The sequence below is a fragment of the Mercenaria mercenaria genome, chromosome 12 (genome assembly GCF_021730395.1).
Source record: "Mercenaria mercenaria strain notata chromosome 12, MADL_Memer_1, whole genome shotgun sequence".
Classification (NCBI taxonomy): domain Eukaryota; kingdom Metazoa; phylum Mollusca; class Bivalvia; order Venerida; family Veneridae; genus Mercenaria; species Mercenaria mercenaria.
This window is the reverse complement of record NC_069372.1, coordinates 45135582-45150549: the sequence shown is the minus strand read 5'-3', so window position 1 is coordinate 45150549 and position 14968 is coordinate 45135582. Positions and strand designations below refer to the sequence as shown.

Below are 14968 nucleotides of genomic sequence, written 5' to 3'. Positions count from 1 at the left end.
TATTTTCAAATTGCTACGTTCAATGAATTGTTGAGATTTGGATTTTTATTATGTTGATATCACAGGTACTCGGCGGCTAGCCATATAACCGATGTTTCTTCCCACCAGCCATGATTTGACCAATATTTATCCTGTTTGAACTTGAGCCCGGCTTGCCAATGAAAACGAAGTATTCCACGAAAAAGAGCAGGGTAAGCGAGGTTCCCGGCGTGGACATATAGGTAGTGTAGGTACTAACCCCCTATAAACAACTGTACTGCCCCCTCTTCCTGTTGGGATCGATCAAAACAATAAGCTGACCGATAAAAGTTGGAAAAAAGTAATTAATGTGCTTTGCTGGTGTGTATATTTACATTTTATTGGAAGCTGAACATGATTTGTTTCTTTACTTAATGTATTAGTTTGATTACAGGTAAAGTTATAAAAAAAACTCGATTGATCACTGATTTTGTCCAGAAATTGCACATTGTTGCACAAGGTGGACGGATAGCTCAGTGGTTTGCACACTGGCCTTCCAATCCTGAGGTCGGGGGTTCGATCCCCGGCAGCTACTCGGGAATTTTCAGAAACGCTTTTCAGTGTTTCCCACCCAACTAGAGGTGTACTGGTCAGGAACCCAGGCAATCCTTGCGTGTATCAGTGCTATACACTGGGCACGTTAAAGAACTAGGCTGTCTTTTCGCAACGAGCTAGGCTAAGTTAGCCGGATAAGCCTGTATCTGATTTCTGATCTCTCTGTTGTGGGGGCCTTGTCTCACTCTGTACCTCTGGTCAGATCGCTCTGTGTTTGTACTAGTAGAGGATGAATTATGCGCCCTGTGTGGCTGCATTTGAACTATGTAAAGCGCCTTTGAACGTGAAATTGATCATGAAAAGGGCGCTATATAAATATGGTATAATAATCTGGTATAATAATAATAATAATTGTTGGCGTCATAAGTACATATTTTCTTGAAGAATGATCTACATTATATATTTAAATCCCACTGTTCCATGGATAAAGAAACAATATTAGTTTGGTACAAATGAATAAAATCATTGCCAAGACCTCCAAATTGTTTATAACCTTCAATGAAAGAGAATTCCGTTTGATGTCCTGACTGTATGCATGTTTGCTAGCAGTACTGTACAAATGTTTGCGACTTTCGTAAAACAGACTGTATGCCTGTTAGCAACTGACATCTTTATCAAATATCGGTTTTTCCCTTGCTCCTGTAGTATTTCTTCATATTATTAGCCCGCAACCGAAGTTTGAAGGGGGTGGGGTGGGGGTGTATATAGGAGTCACCATGCGGTCTGTCTGTCCGGTCTGTTTGTATGTGTGTCCTCATAAAGTTGGTCCTGAAATTACTTGAATACTATTATACCTGTCTCTCTCAAACTTCATACACACATAGGCAATATGTAGTTAATGCCCGTCCTCTTCTTTTTCTTTTCTCTTTAAAGTCAGTGTCACACTTAAGAGGTCAAAGGTAAAAAAAGGTCAAATTTTCGTGTCCGTGCCATAACTTCTTTATGCAATTACGGATTCTGAAAGAACTTGGCACAGGAAATTCCGTTTAAATAATTATACATAGTAAAACCTATTTAGTAGCACCGTAGATGAAATTTGCTGTTACACCGTTAAAAAGGGGAAAATGGCATCAGTAAAGACTGCCAGATGAAATTTGTTTCGGGGTATTGATACATAAGAAATATTAAATATCGACCAATTTGTACAGAAATCCTATCAAAACGTCAGTGCGACGAAGACGAAATACACGCAAAAAGTAAGACATTAATCATCGACTCAAAAACCTTGCGAGGATTGTTAAATCTCGCATCTTTATATGTTTTTGGACAATTATCGCATTGTCGCATGTTGGTGAGGCGAGAATTACAGTGACAGGAAAAGAAATCCGTAAGTTTAAACAAAAGTCCTAGTCCTTTAATTTCCTTACATAAATATATAAAAGTAATTTAACAAAGAAGTTGTTTCCCATCGACACCTGTAATATGTGTTCCATATCAAGGGAAATCGAATATATATAATAACGTTTTGCTATCATATAATGAAAAGTTGGTTCCATATAAAGACGAAACGGTTCCATATATTGCATTTTCCAATTTATATAATGAGTGAATGAACCTAGTATATATTCCTAAAACAAATGAATAAATATAAAGAAAAGCTGGTTTCATGTAAAGACGAAACAGTTCCATATATAGCATTTTCCATTTTACATGATAAGCGAATGAACCTATGTATTCTTAAAATGAATGAATAACACGAAACATGTCCATATGAAACAGCCACGGCGTTCCATATTGAACCATGTTAAAATATGATGTTCATACCCTAAAGATGCATTCATTTGTTTTGATATCAGGATAAATCTTTAACATGGAGACGAGTCATTTCATGACAATATTTTCTTATGTTTCAATGCATATAACGATACTAGCACATGATCATTTAATAAACCATTTAGAATCTGAAGAACTTGCTTGAAATAAGTACTAAATCTACCGAGATTGTCCCTGGTGTGATTGTGAGTAAAACGCCCAATGTCAAGACTATGTTCTTAAACCTTTCTCCTGAATTGAAGCTTTCTACTTGAGACTTAATTGAAACCCAATTAAAGCAAACACTTACATATGTTCTTAGTATAAGTGTCCTAAAATAAGAAAATAAAATGCCCTTGACATGTTTCAGTCTTTGCACGTATTGTGTGAGGGTTTCGCAAAAATGACCGTACGTTTATTAATTACCAATATTATATATTGCCCTTAGCCAGCAGGCAACTCCATTGCTATTTTGATTCGGGTTTAGATTCAGGATAAAAAGGTGCCATTAAAAGGCAAAACACATTCACAATGCAGCAATGATATTCAAACACCCCTTTTCGACTCAGAAAAAAAATCAGAACAACTTTTGACAAGCATATCCAGCTTTACAAACAGACAGCAGATAAGACCTTAAAAAATGCCTGTAAAATCAAATAATCAACGCCCTGAAAGGACTGATAGCCAGTGCTTATTGAGTGATATTTGAACCGATACACATTTCATTGTGCATAGGCCAGTCATGATTTGAACAATGTTAGTAGAGGTCCACTAAACAATGCTACAAGCCAAATATCTAAGCTCTGTGCATTGTGGTTCTGGACAAAAAGATTTTTAAAGGTTTTCCCTATACAACTCTATGTAAAAAAAATTAGTTTGTCCCAGGGTGGGGCCAATTCCATACCATAGATCGGAGTGATTCCAAATATTTCGAATGATTACTTTTATCGATTACTTTTTAAACGTCCAGAGTAATTGTGTGATGCGACCACGCAGTTTTCCTATCAAGTCTTTTTAAAGGATCACATTTGATATTTCCGAAACTTCTCTTATTTCGTTCGATGAATATTTCTCATTTCGAGCACCATTGCAACTACGGACTAGATGGAAGTCATCCGAAAGGATAAAAAAACACCAACAGAATAACCCAGCTACTTTTTTTATGACCCTCATGTTTAAACAATCACGTAACTGGGCAAGGTATAAATACAGAGGCCTCTGAACGTAACCAGATTGATATAAACTAAGTGTTCTTCAGAAGTCTAAGACAAAATGTTGCACTCTGCTATTAATGCGTTTGTTCTTTTGTTTCTTATGGATAGGGTCAATGTTTCTTTGACTACAGAACCAGTATGTTCAAAATTTGATTATGAAGAAAAGCTTCTAGAAAAAATGATTAGAACGGAGGTCAAGGTTGAAGCGATAGAAAGTGAAATAGTGAAAACTCAAGATTCTGTCTTGAACACTTTAAACGAAATAAAGAAGAAAGTTGTCGATATCAACGACAGATTTGAAGACTTAAGAAATAATATCACAGAAGAGATGATTGCAAAAACTAAGGATTTAGAGAAGAATGAGGGTAATGTACTTTTGTTTTATACCATTTAGCACGAATTCAAGAAGGTTTTAAAGCATGTCTTATTCTAATTTTTGACAAATCTCCATGTTTGTTCAGTTTCACAAATTTTGTTATAGGCAGCAGGGTGTATTGGTAATTGCACAATTGACAGGTTTAATTCTTGGGGTTATACAAAAATCTCTCTTGTTGATACAAAACATCCACTCTTCAGAGTTTATATAATTTATTTAGGTACAATGGGTTTATTAGATGGAGACATCAATATCAAGAGGCAACACAAACTAAAATCTGTTTCTTAAATGAAAAAGTAAATGTGATTTTACACTGGGATTTGCACCGCCCTATGAATATATCTGCGGATGTGTCTAAATTATATCCTAATACTTATAACATGTGTAAATGTTGAGTTCTGCTCAACTCGGGGTTAGTGGGTGTGGACGGTAGCTTGCATCCCCACTACTGTCCAATAACAAGCTCAATTAAACCGAGCCTGCAGCATTTTCATTTATGTCGTGTTGGACGACCTGTGGTTTTCCACTTCTTTATTTTAAAGTTAAAAAAGACCGTACTAAATACCACCCTCGGAGACATTTCAAATGATGTATAGTATATAAAGAAGCCCAAGCTCACGAAAACCCTGTTACGGAATAAGTGGATCGAACAGCAGGGATTTTCTATGATAACATCAGTTTTGGTAATAATATGAAAAGAAAACTAATAAACTTTTGCCGTTCAAATGGCCACAAAATACTTTTAACAAATAAGCGATATTTGTTTGGTTACAGAAATCTTCAAGAATTCATTTGAGGAACTACGAACGAAATTCACGAACGACATGGAGAATCAAAGAAACGCTCTTACTGACCTCAAAGGTAATGTTTCTCTTACATCTAACGACATGACGATATGCATTTTTCTGTTGTTTTTATCTAAACTCCTGTAAAAAAAATATTTACCGAGTATGAATACGAATGAAAGTAGTACTGGCACAGGCAAATTACGGAATCGAATTTCCATCTAGTACAATATGGATTCTGAGTTATGTTATTTTGTTTTTGTTTGTGCAAGTAAAGTAATGTATATTTTCTTTGTAATTACATTTTCCAATTTATAAAGGATACTTTCCTTATTTTTGTCTAAATCACAATTTATTTGTTATTGATAGTATCGTGGTGGTATATATTTTTTTAGCATGTTTTAACATATAGACAAACCTGTCTTTAAATACAACAATAAAAAGAAACTAAAATGTGTCTTTATTGAATAATGTTCTTTATTCCCAGTTAAGAATACTATAAATGTTAAAAAATGGAAAAATAACTCAGCGGCCTCTAAAGACAGGCGGTCCCTGTTCAGATGTGGTCTTTAAGCATGGGTTTGACTGTTCTTGTGCTGATTTTCAGAAAAGTCTCCTTTTCGTAAAAATAACGAAAGTAATAGAATGAATTTTTTATAACCTGTATTTTGCCAGATTAATCAAAACCTTATTAGGACACTATTATCATAAATACGCATCTACCAAGTACACTAATGATTCAACATATAAAAATCAAGAGAAGAAAAGTACATATATGACAATATCTAATACACGCACGCATTTCATATGATCTTGCTCTAATACACGCACGCATTTCATATGATCTTGCTAAGTCATACATACTGTACGATACAGTCAGGTGCGTAATTTGCGCGTTATTCCTTTTTTGCTTGACGTCACTTTTTATCGTCCGTTGAGGTTAGCTAATAATAAAAAAAGAGAAAAATACTGGAAAGTGAGAGATTTTAAAAAAAGATTGGTTATTGTACTCATTATGTAATTATTTCTTGAATATGTAAAAACTAGGCAAATATATCGCTTTAAATTTTTATGTGCTCATTTTTCTCAAACTTAAGTGTAAATAAACGTGTTTACAGGGAACAAAATTGTGTGAGGTCATGCATGTGTGGTAAAGAGATATCGCATATAACCACGAAAGTAAAAGCAACTTTATGCAGGAAATAAATTCAACCCTAACAGGATACGAAAATTAAATGTGGGCTTTAAAAATAATATAAAGTACATTTTCTAAATACCATTAAAACCACTTCATTTTATTGACGTCCTATACCAACTAAGATATTAGTTAACTGTTATATAGGTAAACCACATTGTTATGATATAATTTTATAATTTCATATGCAGAGGAGATAGCACGGCCCTCGGTCGCATTTTATGCACACCACGTGACAGATCTGGCCCTTGATGTGACTGACGAGATCATTGTGTTTGATACAATCGTTACAAATGAGGGTTCTGGATACGAAAAATCCACAGGGATCTTCACTGCCCCTGTCGGGGGATTGTACCAGTTCACAGGCTATGTTTGTGCACAAACTGGAAAATATTCCTTCGTTGGCTTGTCATTGGCTGGGAAGGTTGTTGCGGCAGCAACAAATTACGATAGTGGCTACTACACATGTAGTTCTGTAGGAGCAGTAGTTAGAGTGAAATCAGGTGAAGAGATATGGATGAAATGTACACTAGGACATAATTCTGCTTATAGGTTATTTCAAGACCAGTTTAGAATGAACACGTTCAGTGGCATTCTGCTGAACAAATAGATAATTAAACTACTGATATACTTAATATGCACTTTATATTACCAGTAGCAGTGTGAAACACCCACAGAAATATTGTATGAATATTTGAATTTAATTTTTGACATATTTCTTTACTAACTCTTTTTATATTCAGACATGACATCCTTGATAAAGTATCAGTAAACAAAGGAAGATCTTTTTCTCATGATGAGCAGAATTTAATCTTTACCCTGCTTAATTTCTAAAATGGACTGGTCGATCATTCAATTTTGGCAATACCACTTATTATTCAAAGGGGTGATCACTGAACATTTACTAACTGAATAGCGAACAGAGCAGACCCTGATCAGCCTGCAAGTATCAGCATGTAAAGGCATGACTAAAACAGTTTGCTCTTTGGCAAAAACATTTGCATAAACAATATCATATTAATTCCCGCGAAATTAAACAGTAAAACTTTAGCTTGTTGATTTTTACTTTTTGAAGAATGCATAATAATTTTTCCAGAACTTGCAGAATAAAGCAACACTATATCAAATAAAACTTATTTTCGCATCAGAAACATTTTAGACATTTGTTTTTATTTAAACTATTAGTTTGGGTTAAATATTTAATCTCTGCACGGGTGGTAAACCCGCCAATTCCCGCTGGGAGTACGCTTAAAATGGATTGCGCGACGTCCGGTTCTGGTGTTGTGTGTAAGAAAAAACGAAACTGAGGTAAATGAACTTGTCTCAGTATAGCACAGTCGAAAAAGCAAAATGCTATTCGACACAAATATGATAAGACATCGTATGTGTGAAATGTCTACTTTGTAATTTTTGATTCAGTCCTGTTGTCGCAACAACACTGTAATACAGTAACGAATATCATATTAATGTGTTTCAAATCCTGCTTATGGGAAAAGGATTGATAAAAAGTAATAGGGAATAAGGTTGCAAACCCGGTAAATGAGTTGCTCGTGCACATTTTGTAGTCAAACCGTCCTTTTTCAGTCCCAATTGTTAATCAAAACGGAAGACTCGTGAAAAACATTTCGGCAAATAATGACTGTTTAAATAGCTGAAATAAAAAAAGTTTAAACTCGCGTATTTTGAAGATAAAAGCAATTGATTTTACGGTTACTGATACGAAACGTCATGGCGTCATTTAAACGCAACAGTGGTGTGTAGCGTTTCTGTGGTAATTTATTTATATATCGGCATTATTTAACCATTTAGCATCGGATCGGAGTCAGGTTCATACTATTGTCCATAAGAATATATATACAAACACATTTAGTTGTCGTAATTATTGTCGCAAATTCTCACATTAACTTCAGTTTGGACATGCACACATTCAAACTTTATGGTATACTACTTCCTAAATAAAAATACTAGACCAAGTCTGGTGTAAGTGTTCGTGATAAAACGCCCATTGTCTAGACTGTTTCTTTAAAGTTTTAATTTGAACTTGAAACTGAATGGAAACATAATTAAAGCAAAAACTAACAAATGCTCTGAATGTAATACAGTAAGAGATAAGAGGTTTTTAACATCTTGTAGTTTTTGCACGTAAATTAATGTAAATCTGGTATTTGTTCGGTGTGGGAAAAGATCGTAGGAAGTATCGGATATTCCTCAAGTACAAAAATTTTATATTGCCTTTACCCAGTTTCGCCTTTGCTATTTTGATAGCGGTTTCGATTCATTTATGACATTTTGCCGAGAATATGAGTAGAAAAGCACGTCTTTTCCATCTGTAATTTCAAATTTCGTCAATCAGTAGATTTATTTTTATATTTATTGCATTGAATATTATCATCGTATGTACATCATTGTGCAGACCTGCTAAAAATGACTAACATTGGGATAAATGTCCTGTGTATGGGTGCTTAACACTAGCATGCTAAAGAACCAGGTAAGCTCCTGGAATTGGAGCATCTTCTGTATCATGCAACTACTCTCACACTAACATTACTTACAGTTTCCTGGAGGAGTCGCCCATATGGGTTAACAGTGGAGGCTATAAATAGACTTACAAAGACTGACACAAACAAACACGCTTGCTTATTCAATACGTACTGAGGACATGAATATTACATTATCTACTGTTTGAGTCACCAAACTGGTTTTTTTCTGTTTTGTTTATGTGAGAATCAGATAACATAGATGCATCGTTCTACACGTCTCTGTAACACTAGCACAAAAGACACCTTAAAATGACAAAAAGAAAAAGGCGAGGGTGGTTTTGGCACAAAACAGGGCATCAAAATGACTGGAGGTAAGTTTTCGCACCAGGTTAGCTTATGTAATTTAGCTAGAAAACATTTGTTTGGTCAGTTGGATTGCAGTTATCAATTAATCTAGTTATAATGTAACACAAGTCAAAAATGTATACAACGTATAAAAACGTACCTACATAGAGCGCTAGTTAAACCTTTACCATTTCTATGATTATGGATGTTTTAAAACTTTATCTTATTTCTTATTTAGACGTGATTTACTGAACGCATCGCATTTTTTATATGAAAAGTACACCTGTAAAATCAAACAAACAAGGGTAATTATGAATTAACTGTGATCAAAAGATATTTATGAATGTTCTTAGTATATCAGTGGTGCAGAATGAATTCTTAGAAATAGTTATCGACCTGATATCAGATATCCTGTAAACCTTGATCTACTTAAATCAAAGACATTCAAATGTGCTTTATAATAGATTCCAGTGTCGGAACATTCTTTTATTATATCTTTTTTTCAAGTTATTTACAATGTACTCTTATACTCGTCGTTATAGCACTCCCTGAAATGTCACCCCGCCGAAGATCGGCTCGACAATCGTCGGCTCGGCACAACATCCCCCACCCAGCAAAACATCGTCCCGCTGAATGTCGCCCACCGCACGTCGCCCCGCCAAACGTCGTCTTTTAATTAGATTGGAGATAAAAGATGGCAATAGTTATGAACAGGTACGATATATTTGTCAGACTCCAACGAAGTTTTACTACTCTCACCCCATTCCCCTGACCCCCAATTCCCATCCTTCAATCCATTAGTGGGCCAATCAATGACACGATGTGTAACTTTTAAATAATAAAGATTGTCAGGTGATAAAGATACAGGACAATATGCATACGTGCGTGCGTGCGAACGTGCGTGCGTGCATGCGTCCGTCTTTCCGGTTAATTTTTGTCCAGATTATAATTTGGTCGTACATTTGGAAAATACTTTATGCTTTACACAGTTAGATGGATTCTTGCGAGCAAACGTAAGATCTCCATGTGCAAAGTCAATGTCACACTTGGCTGAGGGGTTGGGCAAGGGTCATGCCCACAAAAATTCATCTCACTGAGGCAAACATATAGTATTTTCCCAATGTATGACAACAAATATTAAACGGACGGGTAAACGGGCAGGTGCACGCACACACGCATGTTACCCTTTATCTGTCTATATGTCATAATATCTTGTTTTCAAAAATATCATTGATAAACTCGTTAAATGATAAGCGGTTGGGTTGGTGTAACGGGGTTGGGCAATTTTCTCTGTAATTTTTCAACGCATATAACGACGGTAGCATATAATCATTTAACAAAATTATTTAGAAACTTAAGATCGTGATCGAAGAAAGTACTAAATCAACCGAGATAGTCATCTTTTAATCAAACCTGGTGTAATTGTTTGTGAGTAAAACGCCCAGTGTCTAGACTGTGTTCTTAATTTTTTCTCTTGAATTAAAGCTTTCTACTTGAAACTTAATGGAAACACAATTAAATCAAAGACCAACATATATTATAAGTATAAGTGTGCTACAATAAGAGAAAAAATGCTCTTGACATATTTCAGTCTTTGCACGTAATGTGCATGTTGTTGTGGTTATGTGTGTGAGGGTTTCGCAAAAATGACCGTATGTTTATCAATTACCAACATTATATTGCCCTTAGCCAGCAGGCAACTCCATTGCTATTTTGATTAGGGTTTGGATTCAGGATAAAAAGGTGCCATTTGAAGGCAAAACACATTCACAAGGCAGCAATAATATTTAAACACCCTCTTTCGACTCAGAACAAAAAAAAAATCCGAACAACTTATGACATGCATGTCCATCATTACAAACAGACAGCAGATCAAGACCTATGAAAATAATATGCCTGTAAAATCAAAATAAAAATCATTTAAATCTAACACGATCTTTGATGAAAACCATGATTTATTTTAATGACCCAATTAAGACTGATCTCTGAACATGATATTCTTTTGATAACACCTTTGCGTTAGAATGGTTTACAACGTAAACGTAGTCCAAAATAAACAAATTAAAATTTGCCTTTATGAACTAAAATGTAGAATGTGGGATGTTGCAAAATTGGCCTTGAAGCGATTATAGTGACTTTTTTAAACAAAGAAGCTAATTTGCTTGAAAGGAAATGAAAAGGGATTTTTATACAGCTTTTTTGTTGTTATAAAGAAGTAATTGAGAAAAGCTATCTAGAATCATTAGTATATGCTAATGAAATATTAGGATTTAACAAAAATTCCTAGCCCTTTAATTTCTTTAAATAAATATATAAAAGTATAAAATTAATGAAAACAGTAATTTTCCATAGAAACTTTCCTTATTAAGTTTGTTTAAAGGATCACATTTGATACTTCCGAAACTTCTCTTATTTCGTTAGACGAATATTTCTCATTTTGAGCAACATTGCAACTTGAACAAATAAGAAAAGGACTAGATGGAAGTCACCGGGAAAAGGGGAATAAAAACACCAGCAAAATAGCCCAGCTACTTTTTGAATGACCCTCATGTTTAAACGATCACGTAACTGGGCAAGGTATAAATACAGAGACCTCTGAAAACGGAACCAGAATTATATAAACTAAGTGTTCTTCAGAAGTCTAAGGCAAAATGTTGCACTCTGCTACTAATGCGTTTGTTCTTTTGTTTCTTATAAATAGGATCAATGTTTCTTTGGCTACAGAACCAGTATGTTCAAAATTTGATTATGAAGAAAAGCTTTTAGAAAAAATTATTAGACAAGAAATTAAGGTAGAAACAATGGAAAGTGAAATAGTGAAAACTCAAGATTCTGTTTTGAACACTTTAAACGAAATAAAGAAGAAAGTTGCCGATATCAACGACAGATTTGAAGACTTGAGAAATAATATCACGGAAGAGATGATTGCGAAAACTAAGGATTTAGAGAAGAAAGAGGGTAATGTACTTTTGTTTTATGCCATGGAACACGCGTTCATGAAGCTTTTTAAGTATATCTTAATTTAATTACTCACGCAAAAAATATAATATGCCAAAGATCTGCGAACATAACGACTGCTTACACAATGGCAATGTTAAAAACTTATTTGCAATTAGCCCTTAATATATGCTAGATTTTATGCCCGACGTGCTTTTACAATTTGTGTTTCTGCACTTGGTTTTAGCATTATTATAAGTATAGTAGGCATACAACGCATAATGAAATATAAGTACATATTTTTTTTTGTCAAAGATTTGCAATTACAATAATGTTCAGCAGACATTCGTTATAAATTAATTATTTCCGCCCTTTGTCTATCTTGGTTGCGTAACTATGATATATTGACATACTTTTATTATTACATTAACTCTTAAAGCTGTTCGCCCGCAGAAAGGTTTACGGATTCACAGCACTATATGGTTATGTAGGAAAAAGTAAAGCGTTGCAAATGGTTTATTATTTTTCCAATATAGCCATATAGAGCGGTGAATCCGTAAACCTGTTTTCATAAGCCATTTTCTCAGAACGTTACGTAGATTTTCGCTTATTTTGTTGATCATGCCTTTTCATTTTACATTCTTGTTATAAAAATGTTGCTTTTGTGAAATTGAATATTTTCGACCAAGCTGAGGGCGAGCAGCTTTAAGATACAGACAGTTCTTAAACGGGCACTTTGATTTAGATTATTTTAAAAATCCCGAAACCTACCGAACGGAAATGTGAAACTGGAAATATTTTCATCTTAAATTTCCTGATTCAATTTCAAATAAGGATCTAACTTTATGTAAATGACCTTTATGTTCCTACAAAACAGTGAAAAATATCATATTTATCAGGCTGCTTTTGTAGATTGATCACCTTTCTATAAGATGGAAAACAATATATTTTTCAGTACGGTGTTTTCCGTGACAGGGAACTTCGTTTATTTATTTTTGGATACTTGTTGAAAATATTAATATTTTACAAAATGTGAAATAACTGAAATGGTGCAATAGAACTTTTTGAACTTTATATTATATATTGACCAGTTTAAATTTTGTTGTTGGAAATCCATTTTGATCGGGTATTTTCTATTTCTTTTTTTATTTTGACACGAAGCTTTTTTTTTTAAATTGCAATCATGACTTTATACTTTTTGTAAGATTCTTATTATATTTAGGATATTTCAGTTATGTTCATGTAAATGTATAAATTTTGATATATTCTTCGCTACTATTTGATCCACTTTTCCGTAACAAGTGTTCCACCTGATTTATTTTAATTATATTACAATGCCATTGATAATTCATTGATATACAGTGAAAACTGTTTTAAGAAACCACTTAAGGGAGAGCAAAAATATGGTTTCATAAGACAGGTGGTCTTTTAATACAGGTTCAATATATTTGAAATGTCCTATAGAAGGACCTAAAATTAATGGTCTTATAAAACAGGTTTTTGTTTAATACAGGTGGTCTATTAAGCAGGTTTAACTATATCATTTTAAGGAACTAGGAACTCCTTAAACTGTCAAAATATTTTTACCGGTTTTGAACTGATCATGACATCAAAAACGATTTTGTTCTTCCATTGTAAATTTCAGCAATTTCTAATTCAATGTTTCTTCGAATTTATTTGTGAATGGGTTGTTATAAAACTGTAAGGATAAACTGCTAAAATCACGTAATGAGAAAACCAACATAGTGCATTTTCGACCAGCATGGATCCAGAACAGTCTGCGCATCCGCGCAGTCTGGTCAGGATACATACTGTTCGCTTTCAAACCCTATTTAATTAGAGAAACCGTTAGCGAACACTATGGATCCTGACCAGACTGCGCGGATGCGGAGGCTGGTCTGGGTCCATGCTGGTCGCAAATGCACTATGTTGGTTATATCATGGTGCGGCTCAAATATTGTTTTCGAAAGTGTGATTTTACACTGGGATCAATACATTTTGGCCATACAGTTTACTTTAATGAATGTGTTTTGAAAGTTCGAAATGAGCTTACTACCATCCTCGGAGACCTCTCGAATGATGTATAGTCTACATCTGGATATTGCAAAAACCGCAGTTCACGGAAACCCTGTTACGGATTAAGCGACTCGTACAGTAGGGAGTTTCTATGATAATTGGTAATAAAATGATAAAAAGATCAATAATATTTAACCGTTCAAATGGCTTTACTGCCACACAAAACATATTTAACAAAACTACATTTTTCTTTTGGTTACAGAACTCTTCAAGAATTTGTTTGAAGAACTGCGAACAAATTTCACGAGCGACACGGAAAATCAAAGAAACACTATTACTGACCGCCAAGGTAAGGTTTCTGTTATGAATGATATGATGATATGTATGTACCATATTTTCACAGCCTATCAAACTATTTTATCTTAAGTTTTATAAAAGACAATAGAACATGCAATTTCAAATAATGACTTAACGCTTTGTATTGAGGGGATGGGGATTTGTGGCTGAGTGGTTCATGTAAGGAAGTCACACACCTAGGTTTGTGGCTTTATCCAGGTATCCACCAGTGCAGGAATTAGTGCACGAAGGGGCACCTGGAATATTCTGCTGGAAAGACGCCATATGATATATAATTATATCGGAGTGACGTTAAACAAAATCCATATGCAATAAACCGTTGTGTTCCGTGACCATATTACTACCAGAATATGTGAAAAGTGAAAAATGCCAGAAAACAAGACATTTTTCAGACCGATTTACTTTCATTTTTCAAATTATATTGACCAGTTTTAAATTGGTTGTCATTCTTTTTGTTTGTTTCTGATCAAATGTTCAAGATATCTTAGTTATGTCTGTATAAATGTTAACAAAATCATAAAATCAGGTCAATATTTTACTGAAGGAATTGACCCATATTCTTTTTAGTAATATAATTGAAAATATTATAATAAAGTTTAATATAAGTAATGGTGATTTATCACTTTGAAATAATTATGATTACAGAATTCTTCAAGAATTTATTTGATGAACTACGAACGAATTTCACGAACGACATGGAGAATCAAAGAAACGTTCTTACTGTCCTCAAAGGTAATTTCTTTCTTACAAATGATATGACGATATGCATATACCATATTTTCACATTTTCATGGATAGTACTGGACATTTCATTTTGATTGTATATGTCATATATTTGTATGGAGCGTTCCGTTTACTGATACAGTAATCACTTGAAATGATGAGGAAATATCTCAAAAACAAGCAAAAGGACCTGTACATTATATTTAATCAAGTGA

General features: G+C 34.2%; 2 protein-coding genes across 3 annotated transcripts in view; both read left to right on the top strand.

Annotated features, from left to right (window-relative positions):
• The first annotated feature begins 3547 nt into the window (after window positions 1-3547).
• On the top strand, window positions 3548-6945 carry LOC128547361 (complement C1q-like protein 3). Of its 2 annotated transcripts, XM_053519933.1 has the most exons (3): window positions 3551-3904; window positions 4690-4776; window positions 6087-6945. In XM_053519933.1, the coding sequence occupies exons 1-3, from the start codon at window positions 3598-3600 to the stop codon at window positions 6503-6505; spliced, it is 813 nt and encodes a 270-aa protein (XP_053375908.1). In that variant the 5' UTR covers window positions 3551-3597; the 3' UTR covers window positions 6506-6945. The 2 variants fall into 2 exon arrangements, with proteins under 2 accessions (XP_053375909.1, XP_053375908.1); XM_053519934.1 differs by lacking the exon at window positions 4690-4776 and having other exon boundaries at window positions 3548-3904.
• A 4374-nt stretch (window positions 6946-11319) lies between these two features.
• LOC128547360 (complement C1q and tumor necrosis factor-related protein 9A-like) overlaps window positions 11320-14968 on the top strand; it is a 30024-nt gene continuing 26375 nt past the window's right edge. Inside the window, exons 1-2 of the mRNA XM_053519931.1 lie at window positions 11320-11678; window positions 13936-14022. Of these exons, the coding sequence (XP_053375906.1) occupies window positions 11372-11678; window positions 13936-14022 (394 nt within the window). The 5' untranslated portion in view covers window positions 11320-11371. The remainder of the gene's footprint in view (window positions 11679-13935; window positions 14023-14968) is intronic.

What these genes read in the sequence shown, in the direction of transcription:
- LOC128547361 (XM_053519933.1), top strand. Translation starts at nt 3,598, where the DNA reads ATGTTGCACTCTGCTATTAATGCGTTTGTTCTTTTGTTTCTTATGGAT. An exon ending in GGATTTAGAGAAGAATGAGG is followed by an intron (nt 3,905 to 4,689) that starts GTAATGTACTTT and finishes GTTTGGTTACAG; the next exon opens with AAATCTTCAAGAATTCATTT. An exon ending in CGCTCTTACTGACCTCAAAG is followed by an intron (nt 4,777 to 6,086) that starts GTAATGTTTCTC and finishes TTTCATATGCAG; the next exon opens with AGGAGATAGCACGGCCCTCG.